The sequence below is a fragment of the Neovison vison genome, chromosome 3 (assembly GCF_020171115.1).
Source record: "Neovison vison isolate M4711 chromosome 3, ASM_NN_V1, whole genome shotgun sequence".
Taxonomy (NCBI): domain Eukaryota; kingdom Metazoa; phylum Chordata; class Mammalia; order Carnivora; family Mustelidae; genus Neogale; species Neogale vison.
The window spans coordinates 105,545,640-105,573,425 of NC_058093.1; the positions used below are offsets into that span (position 1 = coordinate 105,545,640).

Consider the following 27,786-nt stretch of genomic DNA (forward strand, 5'->3'; position numbering starts at 1 on the left):
GTCTGCGCTCCCTGACCCAGTGAGCCTGCTGAGAACGGAAGCCTGCAGAGACTTCTACCATATGCGGACCTTCACGCGGCCGCGGTCACTCGCAGCACCCGATCAACCAGGAGCCCAGGAAGCACCAAATGTGCACCAACAGGCCATCATCCACACAACGGAGCCACGCCTCTGGATAAAGAACCAGAAAGCTCTGTACGAACAGATGGGGAACAGACTCCAAGCAAAGCTATTAAATAAAGCAAGCAAGTTACAGAACAGCATGTCTATGTACACTGTCAGTGTAAAAGCAGCGGGTGTGGGTGCACTGGCTTCACCAGCAGAGGAAGCTGGGCCACGTATGTGAAGACCCAGGGATGACAGCTGTCCTGGGGAGGGAAAGCTCGAGGCTTTGGAGAGACGTATTTTCTGATGCATACACACTCTCTTCTGTTGGATTCTGGGCCTTCACCTATTAAAACAACAATCACCTGACTCCGGAAATTGCCAAGAGCACAGAACAGGAAGTTACTTCGGAAACACTGTCCCGGCCCCCACCCCCGGGGGGTTATCATGTGAACACAGCTCTGAACCCAGGAACCTAACACAATTTCATGGGCACTGTCAAAAGAGGCATTCATTCCCCAGTGGGCAAGTTTCAAGAATCTAAACCAAAAGGCAAAAGGCCCAGGGTGGCAGGGGGATGACACCAGGCCAGCTCACCTCTGTGAGAATGGTGGTCTCATAGGACGGCTGGTACTTCTCCTTCTCCTGGGCCGTTCTTTTCTCCATCTTTTCCCGGTCAGTCTTCTGTTTCCTGTCAGCTCCCTTTGGCTACAAGTGCAGAGCACAGGGGTCCCATCAGTTCAGAGTGGGCAGAGGCAACTCTCAGAGAAAAGACCCAGGGCTTGATGACAGTCCCCAAGGCCTGCATGCTCCCTGCCTCTCCCCAGGGCCCAGGGGCCAGGAGTCCCGGCAGGATCTCTGGATAGGACAGCACCTCCCATACCTCCCAGGCATTAAGCACTCAGTCATCTTCCTGGAGCCCTTCCCCTTCCTCACCCCAGGGCACTCACGGCCTACCATTGGGTCCTCCACTCAGCTGCTCAGGGGGAAATGCTTGCAAATAATCTCTACCAGAGGCCACTGGCCCATGGACAAAACCCTTGGGAGCACAGCAAACTGCAATGTGTTCCTTGGGTTACTGGTGGAGGGTGAAGGAAATGGAAGAAGTCAGGGCTGCTGGTGGGAGTCTGGTCTGCACCTGTGTGCTGGGAAATCCTGGACGCATGGTCAAGGTCTCCTGACCCCTCCAACTCCCAGCACCAGTGTGCAGGTCGCTGCTGGCACACCTTACACGGGATACCCCCTCCAGCTTCAAAGAGCCTGTCTTAGGCGCCCAGCAAAAGTGAGCAACTTACAGAGGCACTACAATTTCCATCATTTACAGTTAAGGAAACTGAGGCTCAAGTAGAAGCAAGTGCTGACCAGGTGAAAATCCAAGAGAGCATGAACCGGTATATACCACCAGCATGGACCTAGCAGCCCCACTCCCGGGACACTCACAGCCTGCTTGGTGGCTCCCAACACTGACTCCCAGCAGCCCCAGAGCCCAGAACTGCACAGCCGGCCTGCGGATGCCACAGACCATGCAAAGGGCACTCTCAGTGAAAACCATCTCCTCAATGCCCCCTTCAGGGACTTTCATCCCAGAATGCACCTTCCTCATGCCACATAGCTTTTCGTTTCCAGCTCAAGGGCATTTCAGGACATAGCCCTGAGGGTGATGTGAGACCCACGTTAGACAAAGCTGGGTTTGCAGGGGGACCTCTGGGGACAGCAATGACAGATTCAGTGTTCTGAGAAAGACCAGGCCCGCAACCCCTATACCCCGGTCACCTGCCCCACCAACCCCCAGCCCGGCCCCTGTCCCTAACAGGAGGCTCGTCCTCCCTGTCCAGAAACCAGGTGGCAAGCCCACATGTGGGGTCAGCACTTGGCCCGGTGAGGCCTGTGGAGAGCTGGCTGGTCAGGGAGGGGCTGCCTGTCCTGTCAGAGGCCCTGACACTCCTCCCCTATCCCAAGCCCCAGCACCTGGCTCCAAAAAGCAGGAGGCATCCCAGTGACAGGTGACAGGGTGACAGTGGAGAAATGACAGCCAAGCTGGTGAGACCACCTGGCGCTTGCACACACCTGCTGGCACTGCTTCTGTGATGGGGCTGGGTACGTGGGGCAGCCATGCCTCCCCAGGTGTTCTGAGAAGCCAGCTTCAAGTGACAGGGGCCCCCATGCCCCTGCAGGAGATGCCAAGGCCTTCCCTGGGCTACTCAAACAAGGCAGCTTCAGATCCATTCCTCAGTGATAGGTGGTGTGTGGCCCAGGAGCCTGGTGGGCAGAGCCCTCACCCCTGAGCTTCTGCCTCGAGGTACAGAAAAGGGAGCTGCTAGGGGGCCATGGGAAGGACTAGGCACTCTGGGGGCGTGGACGCGGGGGGCAGACATGGTCCATCTCTCCTGCCCAGTGCGGCCTCTGAGCCCCAGGAATCCCACGGGATACCACTGGACCAGAGGACAAGGACGACAAGCAGGACCACACAAGTGGTCTGTACAAGGCGGGGACAGAGATATGACTGGCACAGGCAAGGACATCCGGCAGCACAGATATGGGGCCGTCCACAGCAAGTCAGAACCGCGAGAGCCCAGAGCGGGCCATAAAAAGACCAGAGGCTACGGCGCCCACTGCACCAATGGACAGGCTTAGTCGAGAAGTGCTCCCCAAAGATGGCCAGATCCTCAACCCCAGGACCCTGAGGCTGTCACCTCACAAGGCTGCAGGTGGAATCAGGATGGCGAGCAGTGGGAGACGGGACAGGAAAATGATCCTTCGGCATCCCAGGGGGGTCCTACATCATCACAGGGCCTGTGAAAGTGGGCGAGGGACGGGGGAGAGGAGGCTGGAGTGGCGTGACCACAAGAGTCCAGCGCTCCTGCCAGCTCTGAGGAGAGGTGGATGGGCCGCAAGTCGAGGAACACAGAAGCCTCTAGAAGCTGGCAAAGGGAAAGAGAGGGAGCCTCCGGAATGGTATATGTGCTGCCGAAGCAAGCATGGGAGCCTCCAGAATGGAACGCAACCCTCCTCACACCCTGACTTGAGCCTAGTGAGACCACGTGAGGCTGTGAACCTCCAGCCCTGAGGAGTAATACACGTGTGTGCCATGAAGCCACGAAACCTGTCATCATTTGTTCCAGCAACAACAGGAAAACAACTACGGTGGCCTTGCAAGGAGTCACCATCCCAAAGCCAGTTTCTGAGGGGGCTACTGCGCTGGACCAAAAGACGCTCCCACCATGACCAGCGCCTTCCCACCTGGGGTGGAATCACTAACTGAGCCGGAGCCCGCCCCTCCCTCACCCCTGCAGAAGCCACAGGCTCTGCTGTGACCCTCCATCCCCGCCACTGCCCGTCTTTAGGCAGCGACGGTCCAGACAGATGAGATGAAGAGTAGTTAATTAACAGGCAAGTGCAGCGGGTGGACTGGGAAGGAAAAGAAAGGAGGTCCCTGCAAACATGTTTCCTGCTCCAACAGGAGGCCGCTGCAGAGGGAGATATGGCTTCGGGCCCTCCATAAAAACTTATCTGGGGCCGGGACGCCCGCACGCTGCCTCCTGACCTGATTTTTAAGGCGACTCTAATGGGCAACTACAGAATCCGTGGTCAACTACAAAGTGCTTGGGAAGAAAACAAAAACCTAAAAGCGTTCAATTCCAGACAGTCTTACAAAGCAGAGCTGGGCACAGCCACCAGTGATGCCGGATGACAGAAGGTGCCCCGTGCAAGAGGACACCCACGGGGAGCAGGCCCATCAGTGCAGGATATGCTGGCTCATGCTCCTGGGGGGCTCGGGAAGCCCCAGGCCCATGGGACACAAGGCTCCCTGCTGGACCTCCAGGGGGAATCCCAAAGGTCAGTGCGCTGCCATCACTGTCCAGCACAGGCGGGGACCCCAGGGGCAACGCTGTCCTACCTTGAACACCTTGATCTGGCAGCTGGCCGAGTGCAAGTGCTCTGTGTACTCCCCATTCTCGTTCTGCTTAAATGTATCAATCTGCACCCGGAAAGGCACGCCCTTCTCACCCCCGTGCTTCCTCGGAGTGAACTCGGTGCTGATACAGTGCACCTGGAAGGGGAAATGCGGGCGAGGAACAAGGAGAGGGCTGAGGTCAGGCCCTGGACTCCTCCAGGACCCCTCGCCAAATGGAGGTTTCCATTCTGCCTCTTCAGGTGCACACCTGCCCCAGCTTCCCTGCTCCCCACCTATGCTCCCATCAGGGCCATGGCCTCCCACCCCCCCCTTTATAAAGGACATGCCCTCCCCACCTCTGTCCCTTGATCTTACAGGCCCTGCCTGACCAGCTACCTCCTCACTACTGCTCAGGCCCACAGACCCCAGCAGCCACATCCTCTACTCCCTCCTCTCCCTTGGCAGATCCCCCAGACTGCACAGCAAGGACCACAGCTCAGTCCCCAACAGCCCTGGTGTCCAGGTTATTGGCCAAGCCAGAAACAGGACCAGAGGCTGCACGTTACTGCTAAGTAAATACCTGCTACAGAAAAAGGCACTGGATAACATATTTCTTATTATAATACTGTACTACTGCAATAATATACATTATTGTGATAATACAATAACATCATAGCCGTAACTTTAAAATATAATAAGAATATTATAATTATGTAAAAAAATAAGTCACTAACTTTCACTGAGCAATTGCTATGGACCAGGCACTGCAGTAATGACTTTAGGTTCATTATCTGATTTATAAGACAGGTGGAAAAACTAAGAGGCTCGGAAAGGGACATAGACTGAACAAGGGAATCTAAGTCAGCCCAGCAGCACAGAGGCCCCGCCATGCCCCTGGATCCACACCATGTGCTTGAATCACTGATTAATTTAATCACAGAAATTCTCCTGGAAAAATTTTATTACATATTATCTATGCGAGGACATACTTATTCTATAACAAGCTTACATATGGTTAAGCAAAACCCACACAGAATTCTCCAACAGGCCAAGTCCTTTTCTAGCTCTGGGGACCAAGCAGCTCTGGGACTGAACTACACTCCTGTACCCCGTTCCCTAAATGTGCATCCCTGCAACAGAACAGGGCCCATGTGGGCCCCACAGGTGGACTGTTTTGAGGAACAACACACGAGCCCCAAAACTTTGGCCTCCCCCAAGGACACTCGCTTACCTGAATGAACGCAGAGGCTCTCTTCGAAGGGTCCCATAAAAATTCGACTGCGTTCAGTTGGGTCGGGCTGGCCCTGGGGTCCAAGATACCAACAGACAGTGGAATATCTGCACACACACACATACACACAAAAGTGCAATCGTCAGCCACTCCCAAAGATTTAGGGAAGGTCCAGATTCCTTCACCATAATTTGCAATGCCCAAAGTTCTGAAAACTGAGTTTCACCCAGCTCATGTGGCAGCAAGCCCGACGTGAACCGCCATGAAGCCATTTAGAGTCTTTGTCCCATTCTGGGTGAATGTTTTCTCCTGCTGCAGCAATATCAGTGTACCTGATTGCCTACTGGGAGGCATCACCTGTCGCTAGGGGTCTCTGTGCCCTATTTTAAGAATTCTGACCCCTGAATTCCAAAACCCAACTGGCTTCCAGGGTTCTAGATAAAAGACGACGGAACAGTGTCCAAGACCCCAAACTCAGTTTCTGTTGCCCAACTCTGCAATGCCCATGCTGCCCTCTGTCACAGAGCAAACTCCTTTAAGGGGGGACCCTCTGCAAAGCCTTCCCTGTGATCCCCGACTGCAGGCCTTTGAATGAGAGGTCCCCAAGGGCAGGCCTGGGGGAATGGGCGGGTCTGCCAGCTCCCACAGCAGCTCACCCAGGGCAGGAATGCACTAAGAGCCCTACTGAGGCATGAGTCCCAAGGCATCCAGAAAGAACCCCAATGTGCTCGGAGTGCCTGAGGCCCCTCGTGGCCAAGAGACTCACCGATGTCCAGGATCCGGTCCCCGGGCCGGCTCCAGCGCCATCCCTCCAGCTGCTGGTGCTCTGTGTACTGTAGCCGGCGGTCATGGAAAACCACACGGATGATGCTCTAGGGAGAACAGGCCAGGTACAGACAGCTAAGTATGGAGACAAGAAGGACCCAAGAGGAACCTCCCATGAAGGCAAACGTCCCACCTTTTAAGACATTTAAGACCCCTCCTGCCAGAGCCTTCCTTCACAGCTCTCTGGCTCTGCGTGCCTCTCCCCACTCAGAACCCCAATCATAGACAGTGAGAATGAGGACTATCCCCTTTTCCAGAATTACTAAGGGCTTTACTTACATGGCTAATCTATACTCCTTTTCATGCAGATGAGACAACTGCTCAGTAAGTGGCAAAGCTAGGCTCACATCTCAATCTGTCCAACCCAGAGCTGTTCAGTCAGCCCATGCCCCTCTAGCTCTCAGAACTGCCTGCCTGTCCCTGGCTACTTAGACAACATGCCCCAGGAACAGGAATCCCTTTCCCAGTCTGGAGTTCTCCCCAAACCTCCCAGACACTCCTGACCCCCACCTCCAGCAAGCCCAGGTTTCCTGACCCCCACCCCTATCAGGCCCAGGTTCCCAGACCCCCAACAACTCCTAAGGAGGGAGGGTGTCCCCATAGCCTTGCCTTGACGTATTTTGTGTTCAGATCTTGGAAGTCTCCCAGCTTCCGATTCTCCAGCAGTCGGATTTCGTAAGACTGACCTAGAGGAGGGTGAACAGGACATTCTCCATTTCTGAGGGGTTTCAGACCTGGGGTTCACCCAGACAGTGGCCTTCTTGACCTCCTCGGTGGCCCACCCAGGCCTCTCGGCCCCAGGGGACAGAGTGAGGAGCCAATGCATGGCCAACTCAGACGGCTGGCTCTCTGGGCCAAACACCCCCCACCCCAGTCTGTCCCCGCCTGGTGCACCTAAGACACCCCAGGGAGCAAATCACATGTCCCAGAAGTAGAACCTCCACAATTTTCGAGGGATTCAACAAAATGTAGTTAACATTAAATTTATGAATGAATGGGGTGCCTGGGTGGCTCAGTGGGTTAAGCCTCTGCCTTTGGCTCAGGTCATGATCTCAGGGTCCTAGGATCAAGCTCCATATCGGGCTCTCTGCTCGGCAGGGAGCCTGCCTCCCCCTCTCTCTCTCTGCCTGCCTCTCTGCCTACTTGTGATCGCTGTCAAGTAAATAAATAAATCAATCTCAAAAAAAAAAAATTACGAATGGAATGTCACAGTTCTTTATAAAGGACGCCCCCATTCACTCAGATGGAGAACTCGGGCACCCACTCAAATCCATGTGACAGTAAATGAATGACCATACCCTTCCCCAGAGCAGTTAGAGGAACGAGTAAAAGCCTGTTAAACATTGTCCCTAACTGCAGAATGAAAAGCATTTTCTCAAGTTAAAAGAATTCCATGTATTTAAAGGGTGTGGGATTCTATTTGGTGACACTGCACCAGCGCAGGCTGGTTCAGGAATGCGCACGGGGAAAAGGCGCATCCACCTGACAGACACAGCTCGCATCTACGAACAGCCTGAAGCAACACGTGTTATCCGGAAGTGAAACACAGTCTGAAGAAATAGGACACATCACGTTCCTAGACGAAAAGGCCAGTTCTCAAATGATGTCAGTTCTTCCCAAATTAAGGAGTGCTACGACTCTAAGACACCCGTACATATTTCACAACTTAATAAAAATGTTTGACAAACTGAGAGAATGATTTAATGATGGTAAATCTGACTGGCTGGCTAAAATTTTTTTTCTTTTTAACTTTGAGATATGGATAGACTCACAAGAAGTAACAAAAATAGTACAGAAAGGTCTTGAATACCTGTCCCCCAGTGTCCCCAGTGGTGGCAGCCGAGGTAAGTATGGGACACCAGTGGAAACCAGGAAATCAGGAGGAAACCATGGAAACCGGGAGGCTGACCACTGCACACGGCAGTTCCCACTCAGCTACAGGCCTAACACAGAGCTCCCTGGGCCTTTGCAGGGACTCAACTCACAGCAAATACATCGAGACAAGTCACCAGAGGAATGAAGTCAACCTTTTTAAGGTCTCATGTGAATATGAATCATACTTATCAGACACTCAACAGGGAAGGACTTTCTGAAACAAAAACTGGAGGAAAAGGGAAATCTGCCTATATTAAATTCTCTCTACACACACACACACACACACACGAATTAAACTTAAATGCAAACAACAGATTAGAACTGCACAAACCCAGTGGGTAGCAGTTTTAAAACAGCCATGATTGGTAAAACCACCATGCTACTGCCTGCGGTGGACAGAATGCTGCCCCCACCCCTAAAAAAAATCCGTCCTACATATCCTCATCTCTAAGACCTATGAATGTTGTCTTGTATTTGGAAAAAGAGTCTCTACAGATGCAATTAAATTAAGGATATTGAGATAAAGATATTCCTGGATTATCCGGAGGTCCCTAAATCTTTTGACAAGTGTCCTTGAAAGAGACACACGGGGAGCCAGAGAGGAGGCAACGTGACCAGCAGAGACTGGAGTGACACAAGCCAAGGGACACCTGAAGCCCCCAGAAGCTGGAAGCTGCAGAGAATGGCGTCTCCCCTAAAGCCCTGCCAAGCAACACGGCCCCCTATGGGACTGCCGACTTCTAGCCTCTAGAACTCTTAAGAGAATAAACTTCGGATGTTCTGTGTTAAGCCAACATGTTTACAGTAATTCGTTAAAGCAGCCGCAGAAAGCTGATATACTCCTCCCTGCAACGAATAACAGAATGGGTGAGGAACCTGCAATTCCATCATTCATTCCAAATATTGGCTGACAACCACCACTATGAAACGCCATATGAATTCTAGGGACTCGGAGATGAGCCCAACCGACAGGGCTGTGTCACAGAGCTTGTTCCCATGGCTCTCGCCTGGCCTGGAAAGGAGGCTGGCCATGTGCAGAAATACCCACTCAGCCAGTGCCCTTCCCAGCTGCTATCAGCCCATGACAGAACAGTAGACACAAGGACGTACCGAGTCCCCATCCCCCTCAGAATGATGTGCTGGGCACACTTCCTGTCAGAGGGAGGAGCACAAACCCCAAACTTTTAGCCTGCCCACGTGCCAGCTCAGAAGTTGCAACTCACAGAAGGGTCCTGCTGACCTAACCAACACACTTCTAGCTTTTGAAAAAAGCCAGATTTTTACCATACATTTCCTGGCTCCTGAGCCAACATTCCCTTAACAGCTACTTAAAATGGAGCTTCACACACCCTAACTGGTTTTTCCAGTGTCCTCCGCCTTCTTCCTTTGCTTCCAAGGAAAAAGCTCCAGCATGAGGCCCAAGGCCCAAGTGCTCACCACCCTGGGTTTGGGTGCCCCAGAGCCCAATTAATACTGATCTGCAGCTCTGCAGGACAACCCCAGCTCATGCAAACTGAAGGCTCCTCCTGCCCTGTCCAGGGCACTTTCTTGAGCCTGAGTATAGAGTCTGGAATCAGTGCTAGTTAAGTGGGGTCCTAGGCCAGGGGCTAGGCCTCTACCTGCTGTGGAGACCTGACCCATGCACTTCCTCACTGCCTCTGCCACCACCCATCCTTGTCCCTTCTTCCTGCGTGCACACTTTCTGGAGCCCCTCCCTCCCTGCCTGCCTCGAAGCCAACACTGCTGGGGCCAGGCCCACCTCCCCAAGCCCAGCTCTCACACAGGGTGGTGTGAAGGCTGTGGTCCCTGCTCACACACACTGATGAGCAAGGTCACAAAAGCAGAATTGACCCGGGGCACAGGGGTACCTCTCTGCTCGGCCAGCATCATTGTGGGACATGGGTGGGAGCTACGAGAGTGGGCTCTGGGAAGGCAGAGTATGTCTGTTCTGCTCACCACTGCACTGTCTGACACACAGCAGGGATCAACAAGTGCGCAAATATGATTTCATATTCTTTACCATGCTGTTCTGTGCTACGACTATAGGGTTTGCAAAACTAAGACCCAGTCTCGCCTTCAAAGGCAACAGTCCTCTGGAGTGTTATCATACCACACAGGAAAAGCACTTATAAAGGGCAAAATTTGGAAAATCTGTCTAAGAGACAACAAAGATCCAAAGTTGGGCAACACTCACAGAGAATGCTGAGGGAGGAAGGGTGACAAAGGTTTGAATCGGGAGATAACACTGGAGATGGACTTTGAAGAGTGTGCAGGACTTCTGTTGTGGAGGGGATGAATGAATGAGCAAGTAATCCCAAGCAAAGCTGAGGCAAGGTGGTGGGAGGGGAAAGGTGTGCCTCTGGGGAGCAAGAAGTAGCAGCTTCCATTCACTGGGTGCTTACATAATGGCAAAGTCCTGCTTGGGATTAACTCACCCAAACCTAAGCATAAGTCAGTAGCTTGAGACGAGGGCAGCTTAGGATTGTGAGCCCCACTGAGGGGAGGCAGCAGAGGGTCAGAGAGATTACCTGACTTGGGCAAGCTTGCACAACTATGAAGTGGCAGAGCCAGGAGCACAAGCAGTTTTGTTTCCAGAACCTACCACATCCTCCCTGGTGGGGATCATTTTGCTGGGCAGAGGCCATCTGCAGTTCTACATGATTCTCTCTGAACTTCTCTCTTCTGGATGGTATCAGGTTCCCTCCTGCATCCTGACCGAAGTTTGCCTACAGCATCTCATGGCACAGAAACCTTCCCCATCCCAGGACAAGACAGGTTTTTTCCCATCCTTCCTTCTTCTCTCTAGGATTAGCAATAAAGAGGATTCCTGGGATGACCAAGTCAACCTGCTGGGTGATCCTGGATATAGCATGCTGGCTCCATTTCCTAGTCTATAAAAGATTCTGTTTCCCAGAGTGCCTGACTGGCTCAGTCGGTTAAGTATCTGCCATCGGTTCAGGTCATGATCCTGGGGGTCCTGGGACTGAGCCCTGTGTCAGGTTCCCCGCTCAGCAGGGAGTCTGCTTCTCTCTCCCCCTCTACCCATCCTTCTCATGTTCTCTCTCTCTCTCAAATAAATAAAATCTTCTAAAAAAATCCTTAAAAAATAGTCTGTTTCCCACATTCTAAACAACAATGTGGGGGGCACCTGGGTGGCTCAGTGGGTTAGGCCGCTGCCTTCGGCTCAGGTCATGATCTCGCGTCCTGGGATCGAGTCCCACATCGGGCTCTCTGCTCAGCAGGGAGCCTGCTTCCTCCTCTCTCTCTCTGCCTGCCTCTCTGCCTACTTGTGATCTCTCTCTGTCAAATAAATAAATAAAATCTTTTAAATAAATAAACAAACAACAATCTGGGAAGAAAAACAAGCACTACAGGAAATGAGAGGAAAAGCCTGTTCTAATTTTCCGAATTGTAAAATGTGGCAAAAGAAAAAGAAGTTGGTCCTAAAATCAAGGAACTAGGGTAGTAACTGTCATTTGGTTTCTGTGCAGTTACATGTCAAAACACGACCAAGCATGGCCCATTATGTGCACTACTTGATTTAGTTCTCTCGAGAGTCCTAGGAGGAAAACCCATTACTGGGCATGTTACAGATGAGGAAATTAAAATTAAGGTCTGGAGAGGTTAAGAATCTTGGTGAAGATCCAAGCTGGGTCTGTCAGACTCCAAAGACTGATCACTTAGCCGAACTACTGCATACGATCTCCAGCAGCTTCACAGGTCCCTTCTGATTCTAACATTCAAGGAGTCCGTCTATTACGCTTCCTTCTAAATTTCTTCATATTCATCTTATTTTATGACCCTCCCTCTCCCACACACTTAAAGCCTCCCCTTCCCTTACAGCTCAAATCCCAAATTCCCTCTGACCTCAGTTCCCGGAAGTAAGATGCACCTTCGAAGTCTGGTGGACACAGAACCACACTGTGGCATAAGGTCTGGTACTTGTTTCCTCATGATCAACTAGTCTCCCTGAAACACATATTCCTATTCCATTTAAAATACTCCAAAGAGATAAGCTTACAGAACCTAAAACCATGTCATTTTTGGCATGGAAACAAACAGACCAAAAGAAAGAATAAACCCAGAAACAGACTTTTAGATACTTGGAAACTTGATCTATGACAGTGAGAAAAATAACAGACTTTTTTAAAAAAGATTTTTATTTATGTATTTATTTGACAGACAGAGGGGGATCCGGGGGAGTGGGAGAGAGAGAAGTAGGGTTCCTGCCTAGCAGGGAGCCCCAATGCAGGGATCATGACCTGAGCCAAAGACAGACACTTAACACCTGAGCCACCCAGGTACTCCAAAACACAGACTTTTTAACAAGTGTGGGATATCCATTTGGGGGGAAAAAAATCCCTACCACACACCATGTATAATAAATTAATTCTAGGGGCGCCTGGGTGGCTCAGTGGGTTAAGCCTCTGCCTTTGGCTCAGGTCATGATCTCAGGGTCCTGGGATCGAGTCTCACATCAGGCTCTCTGCTCAGTGGGGAGCCTGCTTCCTCCTCTCTCTGCCTGCCTCTCTGCCTATTTGTGTACTCTCTATGTCAAATAAATAATAAATAAATTAAAATTCTAGGTGAATGAAAACCAAAAAATAAAAGCAAAACCTTAACATTATTCTAAAGAAAATATGAGATTCTTTCATGACCGTGGGGTAGGAAATGATTTTTTGAAGTAGACACAGATACACAAAAGGAAAAATTATGTCCATTTTATTATATAGAAAACAATGCTAAAATGAATACGGAGACACTTGTGAAAATGCCAGGGGTGGGGTGCCTGGGTGGCTCAGCTGGTTGAGCATTTGACTCTTGGTTTCAGCTCAGGTCATGATCCCAGGCTTGTGGAATCAAGCCCCACACCATGCTCATGCTCAGTATGAAGTTTGCTTGTCCCTCTCCTCTGCTCCTCCCCCACACACTCATGCTCTCTCTCTCCCTCCATCAGATCAATCTTAAAAAGAAGGAAAAGGAAAGGGAAATGGAAAGCACCTGTTTGTCTGGAGACAGACAAAAATTGCTCCCCGCAGCCTCACTCATCATGGGGAAAAACTGTCAACAACCTATATATCCAGTACGAGGAAAAAAGATAAGGTAATTCTTTTATTTGATTTAGAATGAGTTTCTTTCTAGCTGCACATAGCACTTAAAATGAGCACTCCATGTAGATAAGTAGAGAGACATACCAACACGGAGAAATCTCAAGAGTCATATTAAGCAAAAAAAGTAGGTACATAGTAAAGACACCTGGCTGGTTCAGTCAGTATAGCATGCGACTCTTGATCTTAAGGCTGTTAGGCTCAAGATCCACAATGGGTGTAGAGGTTATTTAAAAATAAATTATTTTTTAAAAAGGTTTATGGGGACACGTAAGAAACTACTTATGTAAACTCTGAAGAAAAAAAAATGATGCTGTTAGTTTTTATGGCTAACTACACAAGGAAGTAAAACATTATTTAAGAATCTGCATGGAGATTCCAACCCACACCAACATTTCAAACCAACACCAACTTCACAGGGGGTTTTTGCTTCCCAGGAGGGAGGAAAGGCTTCAGAAAGAGGTGAGGTCAGAAGCAAATTTGGCAAGGCTGAATGAAAACTACGTTGGGCACATGAGTATTTGTTCTCTTGTTCAACTGATATGAAATCCATACACACACACACACACAAACACACACACACGACTGAGTGGCAGGAGGACACTTCGGGTGGCTGTCATCTGCACTGCGTCCCTTGGACCCCAACACCGGGCAGTCACGGCGCCTGCCCCACCCCCCACCCGTGCAGTGCCAGTGACGTGCTGCATAGAGGACGTTCAGAGACGCTGGCAGGCCTTGACCGCACTCATTTATGTACACACCACTCCCCAATTCTGGCACTCAAATAAACTGCCTGTAAGTGATGAGCCTATTTACTTAATCAACCTACTTTTTAGTTTTTAAAACTGTGTACCATAGCTGCGCACAGAAATCATCAGCACTTACCATAAATAAACAGCAACTGAAAAATGAGAGAGAGAGATGCATCTCCCATGGTTCTTCGGCATACTCCCCAAATTCCTAGGGAAGCCAGTCAGCACCACCCAGGTTTGGAGCCTGGGCTCATAGCTAGACCCACCACTGAACCGCTCCACTTGTAAGCCTCAGTTTCCCCATCTCCACAATGTGGACAACATGGTGCTTAAGGCAGAGGGCTGTTGGGAGGCCCTCAGCCGGCAGTGAGTGGTGCACAGGTCTAGGGCTGGGTCTCGGACCTCCCAGCGGTGACAATGCTGGCAGACAGCACACTGCCGCAAGGCCTGCCAGCTGGTGGTGGTCCTTCTTCAGCCTCCCCCAAAGCCATCAGGGCAATTCCCTCTGCCCCGGGCCCCACATTCTATGTTGGAGTTATTCAAGGCCTTTTGAAAGCCAGCAGGAAGGAGCCCCAGGGTCAGCACCTGAAGACGCACACTAGGCCTCAGCAGGCAGCCCCCAGCCCAGCCCAGCCCAGCCCAGCCCAGAGAAGCTGAGGCGCCAGGAGCTGCGTGAGCTGAAGGAGGGGAGGTCAGAGGCTCCACATTCCCCCTCCCCACTCTGACCCGCAGAGCCCCGGTGAGCCTCCCACCTTGGCACTCCAGCTTTAGTCCTCAGGGAGCAGTGAGGGGCCCCTCAGCTGGCCTGAGACTCAGTAGGGTGCTGGGCCACATCCCCAAGAATGGTTTGGACCCTGCCAACGGGCCCTGATGCCATTCCCAAGGGTACAGAATCTTCCCTCTACTGCAACCTTAAGACTATGGCCAGCCTCGGCCCCTTACCCTTCCTCACCTCCACCTCACACCGGAACAGCAGAAATGGAAGGAGGAGGGCAAGGATGATACGGCATGGAACAGAAACCTGCTCTCCCCCAGAAGAGATGTGGCCACTTCACAGTGCGCCCAGTCCGGACAAGTGCTCAACAGACCTTTGTTCTCTCTCTCTTCCCTCACAAGCCGTAATTTCTAGTATCTTCTAGCTCAGACATCAGCCAACTTCCACCCCCAAGGGCCAGACGGTAACTAGGTTCCGCCTCATAGGCCACAGGATAATCTGTCACAACTCCTCGACTCTGCCATTGTAACACGGAAGCAGCCATAAACGTGGGAATGAAGGGGTGTGGGCTGTGTTCCAATAAAACTTTACTTATAGACATTGAAATCTGAATTCTTATATAACGTTCCCTTTTTCTGCTGACCTCTTCCTCCCAACTTCTTCTGAGGCTTTTGCAGCTTTGCCCCTTGGCTTTCTTGCACAATGCCCAAGTCCGAGCTCCTCGACTGGACTGGAAGCTCTGGAGGAGAGAACAGCTACTCGTCTACCTGAATTGGGTGTGTGCACGCAGACACACACACACACCCCACCACCACCACAGCACTGGCACGGGATAGGCTTGTAATTAGTGGTGGCAGAATTTGATACTAAATTCCCTAAAGCAGGTAACAGAGCTAGAGCTAGTCAGCCAAAACAAGAAGAGCGTGAAGACATGTCGGCCTCCCTAAACGGTCAAAGAAATGCCAAGTGCCAGTAATGCCAAGCCGGTTTCATGTATCAGACTGCCAAAAACTGTGACTGCTAGCATCCCCGAACAACAAAATACAGGGCAGCCCACACACGTGCTGGAGGTGGGAGCCTCCTGGACATTTTGACCTACCCATCAATACTGAAGATACACACAGTCTATGATAGAAATGCCCCATTAAAAACTTGCTGAATAATACTCACACATGATTACACTTTATTTTTAAATGTTCTACACATTCCCTTATTATCTGAGCCTAAGATAACGCATCTCACAGTAGATAGAAAAGGACACTTCCCAGGGCACCTGGGTGGCTCAGTGGGTTAAAGCCTCTACCTCCGGCTCAGGTCATGATCTCAGGGTCCTGGGATCAAGCCCCACATCAGGCTCTCTGCTCTCCAGGGAGCCTGCTTCCTCCTCTCTCTCTGCCTGCCTCTCTGACTACTTGTGATCTCTGTCAAATAAATAAAATCTTTAAAAAAAGAAGAAAGAAAGATAGGAAAGGACCCCTCCCTCTTAAATTCTTTTTTTTTTTAAGATTTTATTTATTTATTTGACAGAGACGCAATCAGAGAGGGAACACAACCAGAGGGAGTGAGGGAGAGAGAAGCCGTCTCCCCACTAAGCAGGGAACCTGATGTGGGTCTCGAACCCAGGACCCTAGGATCATGACCTGAGCCAAAGGCAGATGCTTAATGACTGAGTCACCCATGCACCCCCTTTCCCTCTTAAATTCTATACATCTTAAGCATTAACTTTGTGGAAGACGGAATATATGACACATGAATTTGAAAAACATACAAGACAAAGAGTAGAGAGTGCCTCGTACTGTTCCAGACATGTAACAGATATATCCACAGTCACAGTGATTGGTATTTTTTCTTCGTCTGTCAGGCTAGTACCCAATACCCAACCAGAGAGATGGGAATTTGGGGCAAACAGTCTATCCACCAAGCAGAACACCAAACACGTGCAAGTGAGGGCAGATATAGGGAGGTTCCTTCAAGGAGGGAGAGACCACCCTGAAAACCCACAGGACAATACGTCTGTGCCCATTTTAGAGGTGAGGATACCAAGGTCTGGAGAGGTAATGATGTGCCCCAGGTGACGCCACAAGTTAATGGCAAAAACTCAGCAGCCTGTGACCTGGCCCAGGACAAGAGACGGGAGGGCAGCTGGGGTCAGGTCAGATGCCCTGGAGTTGAGCCTAGACCCTCCCACGTCCTGGCAAGTTCTCGAACCTCCCTGCATCTTCCCCTCATCTGTGAACGGCTGTGTGATTAAGCGAGAGAGCATGCCTCCGGCCCGGCACACAGCAAGTGCTCCACGTGCTCCACCAGCACTGGCCACCACCAGCACTTGCTAAGGAGCACAAGACAGGCTCTCAGGCTCTCAGCCCCATCCCTGCACTTCCCACCGTACTCAGCTGTAACACAGATGGGCCCCTCCAGCCCTCAGGACAGCTCCACACACCCAGGGACCCGGCCACCCAAGGCCACCCAAGGTCACACAGTCAGGAGGCAACCCAACTGGGACCCGACCTGGGACGACTCCATCAGGGCCACAGTCTCTTCCCGGCTGTCTGGGGGAGGAGCGGGTAGGGCCAGCTGCCCAGAGCAGGCCCCACCCTGCCTGCCTCCCCCCGGGGCCCTGCCTGCTGGTGCCCTGGCTGAGCAGCGGTGCCCTGGCTGAGCAGCTCTGCCCAGCGAGCGGAACCCTGCGCAGGGCCTCCTGCCCGGATCGCGGTGTTCCCAAGAACAAGAGGCAATTGCCCGGGGCCGGCCAAGATTTAAGGCTTGTTTACTTTCCAACAGTTACTGCTTTGGGTAATTAATGCTACATAAAACATGATGGAGGCCATCACTGCCTCAAGAGGTGGGAGCGCTGGCCACCACCAATGCTGTAGTCCCGACAGGTGCAGGGAGCCCAAGTCCACTTACATGGGGCCCGGCACAGGGCACTTGATCCATCCCCGCCTGGGTGTGCTATCGTGCGCATGTGTCAGCACGGAGCACTCAACACCGGCAGGCTTCCATGAAAAGGCTTGGCCATCCACATACTCAGGTCTTGATCGTGATAGCCTGTTGCCTGTGTGACCTTGGGCAGGGCACTTAACCTCATAGCCACTGCAGTCAGGAACCAGGCACCCTGCCCAGCACACAACGGCTCCCTTCCATACGGACAGTAAGTGTGTGTGTATATACAGAAGTAAAGGTCTCCATGTCTCAGGAACTCTCCAGAGAAGGGGCTGCTCCCAGGGCTGGAACAGGGAAAATGCAAGACGCTCGTTTCATCTCCGGCATCGTACAAGTGCCGAAATCGAGGACAGCCTCAGAAAAAGGACAGGGGCACGTCAAGGCAACACAGAAGCCAATCTGAAGGAGCTCCCACTAGCCACTGCTGGAACAAACTGGGAAAGAACAGAGAAACAATGGTGCTGAGTTTCGACACAAGGAATAAAGTAAATATTCACAAGTCCATACTGATGTAATAAATAAGTGAATGCATAAATTAATGGTAAAGAAGAAAAAGCTCCTTATAGGAGCATTCTATATGGTAGGAAAGGGATGCAGAAAAAGGGACATAAACAGAGAATGACCACTAAGCAAATGCTACACTAAAAACTGATGCAAAAAATGACCAATTACTGGGTGCCAAAATAGTGGGCACAGGTTTGAGGATAATCAAGACATCAGCATAGTCTCCAAATATTCCCCCCACCCCAAGATATTTATTGATTACAGAGGGGAAAATACCAACTTTGCAGCGAAGAAACCTGGCAGCCCCCCTTAAGTCATCAAGGTTAGCACCACCAGCCAGGAGACAGATCAGCATCACGAGCCCCTGTAAACGATGCACCAGCTGGGGCACAACGCCAGTTCTGCAGCATCCTTCCCAAAAAGGCAAACCTCAATCTCACTATTTAAAAACATCAGACAAACCAAAATTGAAGGCATTCTAGCAAATAACTAAGCAGTAAAAGCACCAGTAAGCACTCTTTAAGCATGAAGGTCACAGAAGACAAGGGAAGACTAAGGGATTGTCACTGATTACAGGGGACTAAAGGGACACAACAAAATGCCACACGAGAGGTGCCCGGGGGGCTCAGTCATTTAAGTGTCTGACTCTTCATTCAGCTCAGGTGGTGATCTCAGGGTCATGAGATCAAGGCAGTGACACTAGGGCTCCTGCTCAGCAGCGAGTCTGCTTCTCTCCCTCTCCCTCACCATCCCCATTCTCTCTCAAATAAATAAGTAAGTATTTTTTTAAATGCCATGTGAGATCCTGACTTGGATCCTGAGCAGAAAAGGGACAGCACTCGAGACACTGATGAAGTGCAAGACTTTATTCCACCAAAAGTACTTCAACCACGACCATGTTTGTATATGATATTACAAAGGGTACCTAAGAATCCTGGTACTGTTTGACACTTTGTACCTCTTAATCCCCGTTGACACTTTAAGTAAAAAATTATTCTCTTCTCCCTCCCCAAAATGCTCTGGATGCCCCAGACCTAGGTGCAACCCAGGGATGGTTTTGCACGTAAGCACTGCTGGCTGATTCTAAACCAGGGGCCTGTGGGCCCTGGGACATTTGCTAAGCAATTTCTAAAAACTGCCTGATACGCTCTCAGTACTGGGCATAGTATCTCTTTTTCCTATTTTGTTTCCTATTTGGTTATTGTTGGTTCACAGGAAATTCACTAATTTGTATGTTGAGCTTGTATCCAGCTACACTGGATACACTGCAGAACTGAATCCTGAATCTATTATAATGAGCAATATTTAAATGCAGACTGTCAACCCAGTTTGAGTTAACTAGTAAATTTGACGGTAAGGTAAATTAAATGGTAACTGCATACAGTTCAACGTAATACAATGGTTCTTGCAGATTAATAAGCAAAAGAACAACAGAAAAATGAGCAATGAATATAAATGGCCAGTTTTTTGTAAAAGAAATGTAAAGGCTTCTAAACATGTAAAAAGCTGTTCAGTCACACCCATAATACTTAGAAATTAAGTAAATGCAAATTAAAATAAGGAGCTTGGGGTGCCTAGTTGGCTCAGCTGGTTAAGCACCCAACTCTTGATCTCAGCTCAGGTCTTCACCTCAGGGTCCCAAGTTCAAACTCTGTGTTGGGCTCCATGCCCATGGAGCCTACTTAGAAAAACATAAAAATAAAAAATAAAGTAAGGAGCTTACTTCCTATGTGCATAGTAGAATGGTTTGATCTATCAAACCCAGAGCCCAGACATGGATGTAGAGAAACAGGCACCCTCCTCCTGCTCAGGTGCTAAGGATATGAACGTAAATTACTAGAACAAAGGACAGTAACAAAGGACAGTAAAGAGTAGAAATCCCAATCTCTAAGATAAGGTCAGAACTGTGACTCACTTGGGCACCTCCCTCTGAGCCCTGCCCTGCACCACATCCTGGGCTGAGGTGTTCACGTGCCCTTTATTGGCCAAGATTTTGGAGGTAGGAGCCAGACTTCCTGGTCATTCATATTCCAAACCCCTGACACCTGGCCCTGAGCAGCCCCATTTTGTGTCTCAGCCTCTGGTGAGATGAAGGACTTTGTAGTCCTTGTTCATGCAGCCCCAAGACAACCTGGGCCTCTCCTCTCCCCTTACCCACCCAGGCCTTCCAGAAGAGCCTGCATCTAGGACTGAGCTCCAGGAACAAACTATTCCACTTCAGCCTCTGCTTACAGTGTGGAGAAAGGGAGAGGGTGGGAGCAGCCATGCCTACCGAGAGGCCAGCTCTCGGGCCACATCCCAGCCAGGTGAGCATAAGACCTGGCCAGGCCAACCGTTCCTTCCCTGGGAATGCCAAAATGGAGCCAGGGAAATGACAGTACCAACCCCTCTGGGTGGCTAGGCTCAGGATTTATATTCTCAGAAGCTCTTGGTGGTCTTACTGTCTGCCCTCTGGCTATGGAAGCAAGGAAGCTGGGAGGCACAGAGAAATAAGGCAGATCCCCGGAGAACAACAGCCAAGAGAGTCAGAGAATTCTCATGGTATTCAAGCCTCTGGCTTTAGTCTGCTCCTGTGGCCCGGCTCTAGCCATGCCTTGAGGGTCCCTGCTCTGTGTAATGCTGGCAGACAGCCAACAGTGGCCACCAGAAGAGACCTTATACCATCCAAGAGATGGCCAAGAACAAGTGCCGGATGGGGGGAAACCAAACCTACATGCTCCTAGCAACACAACAGGGGGCAACTGCTCTGGAAAATGGTCTGGCCATTCCTCCAAAAGTTAAACGGAATCCCTGTGGGACCCAGAAATTCCGCTCCTAGATACATTCACGAGGGAAATGGAAATACAGGTCCACGCAAACACCTGCACATCAATATTCACAGCAGCCTGTTCCTAACAGGCCAAGAGGCAGAAACAACCCAAACACCCACTCACCAAAGAATGGATGATTAATATCAGGTGTGCCCGTACCATGGAGTATTATTCAGCAATGAAAAAGAATGCAGTTCTGAATCAAGCTACAGCATGGACGGCCCTTGAAAACATTATGCTGGGGTGTTGGGCTGGCTCAGGTGCTGCAGTATGCAACTCTTAATCTCAGGGTCACTGAGTTCCAGCTCTGCACTGGGTCTATGTAGAGATGACTTAAATATCAAATCCTTAAAAAAAAAAATTATGCTAAGTGAAGGCAGTCAGTCACAAAAGACCGCCATTTGTACAATGCCATTTATATGAAGTATTTGCAACAGGCAACTTCTTAGAAAGCAGAGAGTGGCTGCCTCTGGCTGGGGGAGGGGAGGAGGGAGATAAGGAAGACCAACTGCTTGCTAATAGGTACAGAGCTTCTTTTAAGAGGGACAAAGTGTTCTTAAATTAGTGGTGGTGGTGGTGTCATATGTGTAGTTGAATATATTTAAAGCTGAGGATTGTGTACTTTAAGTGGGTGGATTATATGGTATGTGAATTGCATCCCAATATAACTGTAAAAACAGAGACCAGATTGAAGTAGCACTCTGTGACCTGGGGCAAGTCACACAGCCTCTCTGGGCCTCAGTTTACTCACCTATAACACAGGGGGGAGATTAGGCTAGATCAGCACTTTTCAAACTTTAATATGTGTCCTAAATCATCCATTAACTTATTAATATGCAGGCTCTAATTCAGTTGTCCTGAAGTAGACCCAAGATTCATTCTTTCTTTCTTTCTTTTTTTTTTTTTTTTTTTGAGACTTTTATGAGAGAGATAGCAGGGGGAGCAGCAGGCAGAGGGAGAAGCATGCTCACCACTGAGCAAGGAGCCTAATGTGAGACTCAATCCCAGGTCCCTGGGATCATGACCTGAGCCCAAGGCAGACACTTAACCAACTGAGCCACCCAGGTGTGCCAAGATTCTTTATTTGTAACAAGCTTTTCAGATGATGCTGGTTCTTGGAGCACATTTTCAGTAGCAAGGCAGAGATAAGATCTTTAACCTCTCAACCCTAATTCCTTTAGAAATCAACTCTTTGCCCACCTCTGTGAATTCCAAGAGCATGTGCAGTCCTTCCCATTTAAGACTCATAGGGTCTTCTAACCAGCCACATGGAAGCTTCTGGGGAATGAACACTGGCTAGAGTGACAGAAAAGATTGAGGTTCTCAAGCTATAGCCAAGAGTCAGGCAGGACCCACATTTGCCTTGCAAGATCCAATCCCCTGTTTCTGGAAAGAAGGAGGTGGAGAATAGCAATGCCCTCAACACAGTGGCAAACAAACCCTTGCACACCTAAGCATCAATCTTTGGGGTACTTAGTGAAAAGCTATTCACCATTCCTTCGTGAAAAGCCATGGTCACAGTAGGAACCATGAACTCCAAGAGCCTCTGACGTTGATGGCCCAAGGACCAAATACCACCCTTCAGCTACTCCTGAGAGAAGACAGGATTGCACTTGAAGATAATGTCAAGGACACACTATACATGCTGACAAGTTGATTCCTCCCTCCAGACCTCAGTTTCCCCATCAATAAGAGGGGGTTGGATAAGATGCCCCTCAAGGTACCCACGGGTGAAAGCAGAAGGTAGGAAGAAACGCCAGCTGGCCATCTCTGGCCTCCAACCAAGATAACACCAACCCACCCAAGCAATGCGTCTCTTTGCTAGAGAGCTTAACAAGAAGAGTATCCCACAGGGACCTGCTGGAGGAACACAGAGCCCTGAGAAATATGAGGTAGGAACACCAGTTTCTAAGTAATACCAGGAACATTTTTTCATCTCCCAGTGACCTCTACAGACTCTAAAACTGTCAAGCCCAGGGTTTGGCAGCTGAGAGTTCTGGGCTCACACCTGGCCCTGTCCTAGCAGGATGATGGGCCAGAAACATTTCATCTTTACGTGGGCCTCCTTCCTTCTCTTGTGAAATAAAGGGGTTGGAACAATCATAGCAGCTACTTGGGTAGGGGGGGCTCCTTTAAAACCAGACAAATGCAAAACACCTTCATTCAGAGCAGAGAATCTGCACACATTCTTCTAAGTCATAATTTTAACCATAGTTCAGCGGCCCCCAAAACCTGACTCAGAGGCCATTTTCCAAAGAATGAAGTGGTTCTTCCTACCTGGCCTACCTTCCTGCTCTCCTCCCCTCTGAACAGCCATGGGAGGAACAGCCAAACTTAGCAGCGGCGGGTATTAACATTTATTGAGACCCAGGGATCTGCCTGGCATTTCAATATGATTACCTTCCTACGGTGTACCATACAAACTCTAACCTTTTCCACCTGTGCATTGGCCAGAGCAAAGTCCGTTAACCCTGGTACCCATCCCTCAGCCTTACTGATGGTCTGTTCCCACCGCCAAGCACTTGTTTGCTTTAGGGGTAGGACACTCAGGGCCCTGGCTGGCAGCTATAGCCCAGAGGCAGACCGCAGTGCCCTCTGGGGCCAGGGAGAGCTGCCAGTGTCCACAGAAGTGTCACTGCTGCTGGACACGTGGCAGCTGGGCAGTGCTCTGTTGAGCTGGTCTGAATTATGGGCACAAGGATCAAGTCTGTTTGGGTCCCCCTGGAAATTGTGGTTATGTGCTACTTTGATTTTACACTCAAAAGCCAACCAAGGTACACTGCAGGAAACAAGCTAGCCCAAAGATTTTCTGCCCAAGTGAAAAAATTTGTCAAGTCAGTGAGCAGATGAACTGTATTATGGAAGCCTGTGGGCCCTCCCTGCAGTGGGTGGGACAAGTCTTCCTGCCTGGCAGCACATGGCAAAGATACGAACAGGTGCACCTCTTCACTGGGGAACAGGGCAGACCTCCCTGAGAGCAGAAAAGCGAGTCCCCAAGAATTTCATCCCATGGAGTGATGACGGCTCGCCTGGAAGGACAGAGATGGTCACTCACAGAAACATCAATACCCTTCCAGTCCCATGTCCTTACAGACATCTCCAAAGAACGCTGAACATCGATGGAAAGAATGAAAGGTTCTGATGAAACTGGTCAGCTTCAGGAAAGCCAAAAGCATCCTTGCCCAATTCGGAGATGCTAAAGAAGAGAAAAGAAGGCAGCAGAAAGAATAAAGCCTGGGTGGCTCAGTGGGTTCAGCATCTGACTCTTGGTTTTGGCTCAGGCCATGATCTCAAGGTTGAGGGATCCAGCCCCACATGGGGCTTCTTGCTCAGGGAGGGAGTCACTGAGATTCTCTCTCCCTCTGCCTCTCCCCTTCCCCTACCCCCCAACCCCCATGCACTTGAGGGCTCTTTCTCTCAAATAAAATAAACCTTTAAAAAAAAAAGGGAGGGGCACCTGGGTGGCTCAATCAGCTGAGCATCTGCCTTCCACTTAGGTCAGGATCCTGGAGTCCTGGGATGGAGCCCTGTGTCTTCCTTCCCCTGCTTCTCCATCTCCCTCTGGCCCTCACCACCCCCTCCCCCAACCCCGCACAGCTTCATGCACTCCTGCACTCTCTCTCTACAAATAAAATCTTTAAAAAAATAAAAAATAAATAAAAGAATAAAGTGACCACAAACCCACACACACAGAGAACAGAAGAGGGATGATAAAGGGAGCTAGCTACAATCTCTGAGATGATTCCCCCCCCTCCTTAGAGAAAAGATTACAGGAATGACAGCAATGCGGCACCAGAAGAAAGTCAGAAAACAGATACCAAGATGATCAGAGGTCATTCTGAAGAAACTCAACAACTCTATTAACAACGTTTCCCTAAATGGTCTAGAGAGAGAAAACCCCGAGTACTTCATAAAGGACATGATGAAAACTGCGCACCTAGCGTGTGCAGTTCAAAGCATCTGCCTGCAGTGTGGAAATGGGGTGGGGGGGAGGCACGACAACACACCACAGGACCTGGGAGAGCTCCAGCTGCCCCAACACCCTCACATGCACTCTGCAGAGAACCATGGGGAAGGGCACGTGCTGCTGAGAACCAGGCAAGCTTCCCTAGGTGCACAAGAAGGGTCAGGCTCCTGTAGGAAGACAGTCAGAGACCTGGAGAAATCCACGGTGGATCAGCTCACATGCACCAACAGCTCAGCAAATGGGCTGGTGGTTGTGCAGACAGAGAAAACTCCGTCCTGGAAGAAAACGAATGGCTGAATTCAAGTCCAAGAGGTAGCTTTTTCCAAGCAGCTCCTTGGCAACAGCTCTTCCACAGGCAGCCCAGGGCAGCGCCCAAGGTCACCTACTAAACGAACCTTGCTCTGTCCTCTGGGGCCTCCTCCCTGACCCCATAGGACAGAGCGAGTGTGCCTTTCATATGCAAATCAACCAGTCAGACAAGACACCACAAGACACCTCACCACACCGCCTCCTCCAAGGGCTTTAGCCCACCCCGTCCCCACCTGAACAACTGTGGGGCCAGGGACCAACGGGACAGACCCTAGGCCCCAGAGCCATTCCTAGGCCTCTTTGCTCAGCCTCACCCTCTCTCCTTCCCCTGGGCACAAAAGAGGCTCTAGTCCAAGTTTCCCCCTCAATCTCTCTGCCTCTCAACCCACCCTGGTACTTCCCTGCGGAGCCCTGCATGGGGGGTGCCCCCTCCTCTGGAGGGCAGGGACAAACTCGCTATCTTTCAATGGCAATTGTCTCCTTATCTGTTGGCCTCACAATGCCTGAAAAACAAGAAAACCTGCATTGTAAATCGATTTGGCCATCCCCCAGCATCATCCCCCTCCGGAGCTGGCGGGGTCGGTCAGCGGGGAAGGTGGCACCCAGGGTGCTGGGCAGAATGGACCCACAGGGCCATCCTCTGAGCCCCTGCAAGCATGGCATCTGAGCCATCTTCCCGCTCTCAATTCGCTCTGACTGAGCCCTAAGTCCTTTAAGTGCGGCCCCAACATGAGGCTGCACTGTTCTCATTTCTGATACGGTGCTTCCAGAATAAGGACAGTATTAACATCATTCTTGTTTTGTTTAAAGAATTATTTCAGAGACAGTGCACAGGTGGGGGAGGCTGTGGAGAGGCAGAGGGAACCCAACACAGGGCTCGATCCCAGGACCCTGGGATCCTGACCTGAGCTGAAGGCAGGCACTGAGCTAACTGAAACTACCCAGGTACCCCAACATAATTCTTGTGAATATATCACTCCCAGTTCATTGGACGCTCTGGAATCAGACTGTGTAAATGTTACATGTTAATTAATGGTCCATTCAAGTCTGATATAACCAGGGGACCTCTGAAACACCAAAAATCCTTTCTCTATGCTGTGAGCTGAGATAAAGCAATCTGTACAACTAACCTCATATTCAGTTCCATAAATGTTCGTTGGTTGGAAAATCAAACAAAAAAAATCCAATTAGCAGAGACCACAAGTAGGCAGAGAGGCAGGCAGAGAGAGAGGAGGAAGCAGGCTCCCTGCGGAGCAGAGAGCCCGATGTGGGGCTCAATCCCAGGACCCTGGGATCACTACCTGAGCCAAAGGGAGGCTTTAACCTACTGAGCCACCCAGGCACCCACTTATTAGTATTTTTATTAGTTTAGTCATTCACAGATGAATCATGAGGAACTAACATTTGGGAAAGTATTTGTTCCTTATTTTGGTGTTTTGTTTTTTGTTTTTTTTTTAACCTGTGTGACCACGCCATTTATAAAATTCTTTGCTGATTAAACATTTCTAAATTTTATATACGCAAAATAAATTGACCTTATGTAGCAAAAACAAACAAAAAATAGCGGCAAGTATTTCATTTAATTCCAAAAACACCCCCCCGAAGCGGGTGTTAGGCCTTCCACAGAAAACACGGGCTGACAACAGGTTCAGTGAGCTGGGAAAGAAGCCTACAGAGCCAGAACCAGAACCGGGGCACATCTGAATCGAAAATTCCCGATTTTTTATCTGCCACCGCGTTTCAAAGAAAGGATCAATAATAGTGTCATCCAAACTGATGTTACCAAGAAGGAGACAGACTTTTTAAAATTTAACAACATATGCTAGGTATCTTTGACGGACACAAGGATCTGCCCTGTGCTTTTCCCAGCTGCCTAGTGTTCTACTATAGGAAGGTTCCACATTCAATCAGTTAAGGTGGGACAATGTGATGAAGAGAGGGGGATTCCCCCTTCATTCCTTACATCCAACATGAAGGCCAAAGTGCCAAACACTTGGACAAAACATTTTTTTAAAAAAACAGGTGAATAAATTAAAATCCTAAGTAGAGAAGCCCTTTCCCATCCATATAGGACATGAGGGACATGAGAAAACACAAAAAGAAACCAAGGCAAAATCCAATAACCTGATCCCATAAAAATTATTAAAACCTACACTGTATAAAAGAACACGCAAATGAATGAAGTAAATGAAAACATGGGGAAAAATTTTTTTAAAGATTTGTTTATTTGAGGGCCACCTGGGTGGCTCAGTTGATTAAGCATCTGCCTTCGCTCAGGTCAGGTCATGATCTCAAGGTCCCTGGATGAGCCCGGTGTGAGGATCCCCATGCAGAGCAGAGTCTGTTTCTCCTTCTGCCTCTCCTCTCTCTTCCCCTGCTTGTGCCCTTTCTCCCTCTCTCTCCCTCTCAAATAAATGAATAAAATCTTTAAAAAAAAAAGATTTGAGAGCGCTTGTGTGTGCATGCAGGGCGAGGGGAAGAGGGAAGGGGAGAAAGGGAATCTCCAGCGGACTCCCTGCTGAGGGTTGAGCCCTGCAGGGAGGCTAGATCCCAGGACGCCAAGATCATGCCCTGAGCCAAAATCAAGAGTCAGCCAGCCATTCAATGTCCTGAGACATTCAGGTGCCGGAAAAATATTTCTAACACAGCATCTCAAATATGAAAAGAGCCTATACAAATAAACAAGGATAAAAATCTCACCTGAAAAATAGATGTATCACATGAAAAGCAAACAGAACAGTAATAAC

General features: G+C 49.9%; 1 protein-coding gene across 3 annotated transcripts in view; it reads right to left on the reverse strand.

The window, feature by feature from the left end:
* TFCP2L1 (transcription factor CP2 like 1) overlaps positions 1-27,786 on the reverse strand; it is a 63,593-nt gene that overhangs the window by 22,334 nt on the left and 13,473 nt on the right. For 2 of the 3 annotated variants that reach the window (XM_044242642.1, XM_044242641.1), the window contains 5 exons: positions 6,666-6,742; positions 5,998-6,103; positions 5,232-5,338; positions 4,004-4,156; positions 703-813 (listed from right to left, as the gene is read on the reverse strand). In XM_044242642.1, the coding sequence (XP_044098577.1) occupies positions 703-813; positions 4,004-4,156; positions 5,232-5,338; positions 5,998-6,103; positions 6,666-6,742 (554 nt within the window). Of the gene's footprint in view, positions 1-702; positions 814-4,003; positions 4,157-5,231; positions 5,339-5,997; positions 6,104-6,665; positions 6,743-17,413; positions 17,884-27,786 lie in introns of all 3 variants that reach the window. The other variant, XM_044242643.1, reaches the window with a different exon arrangement.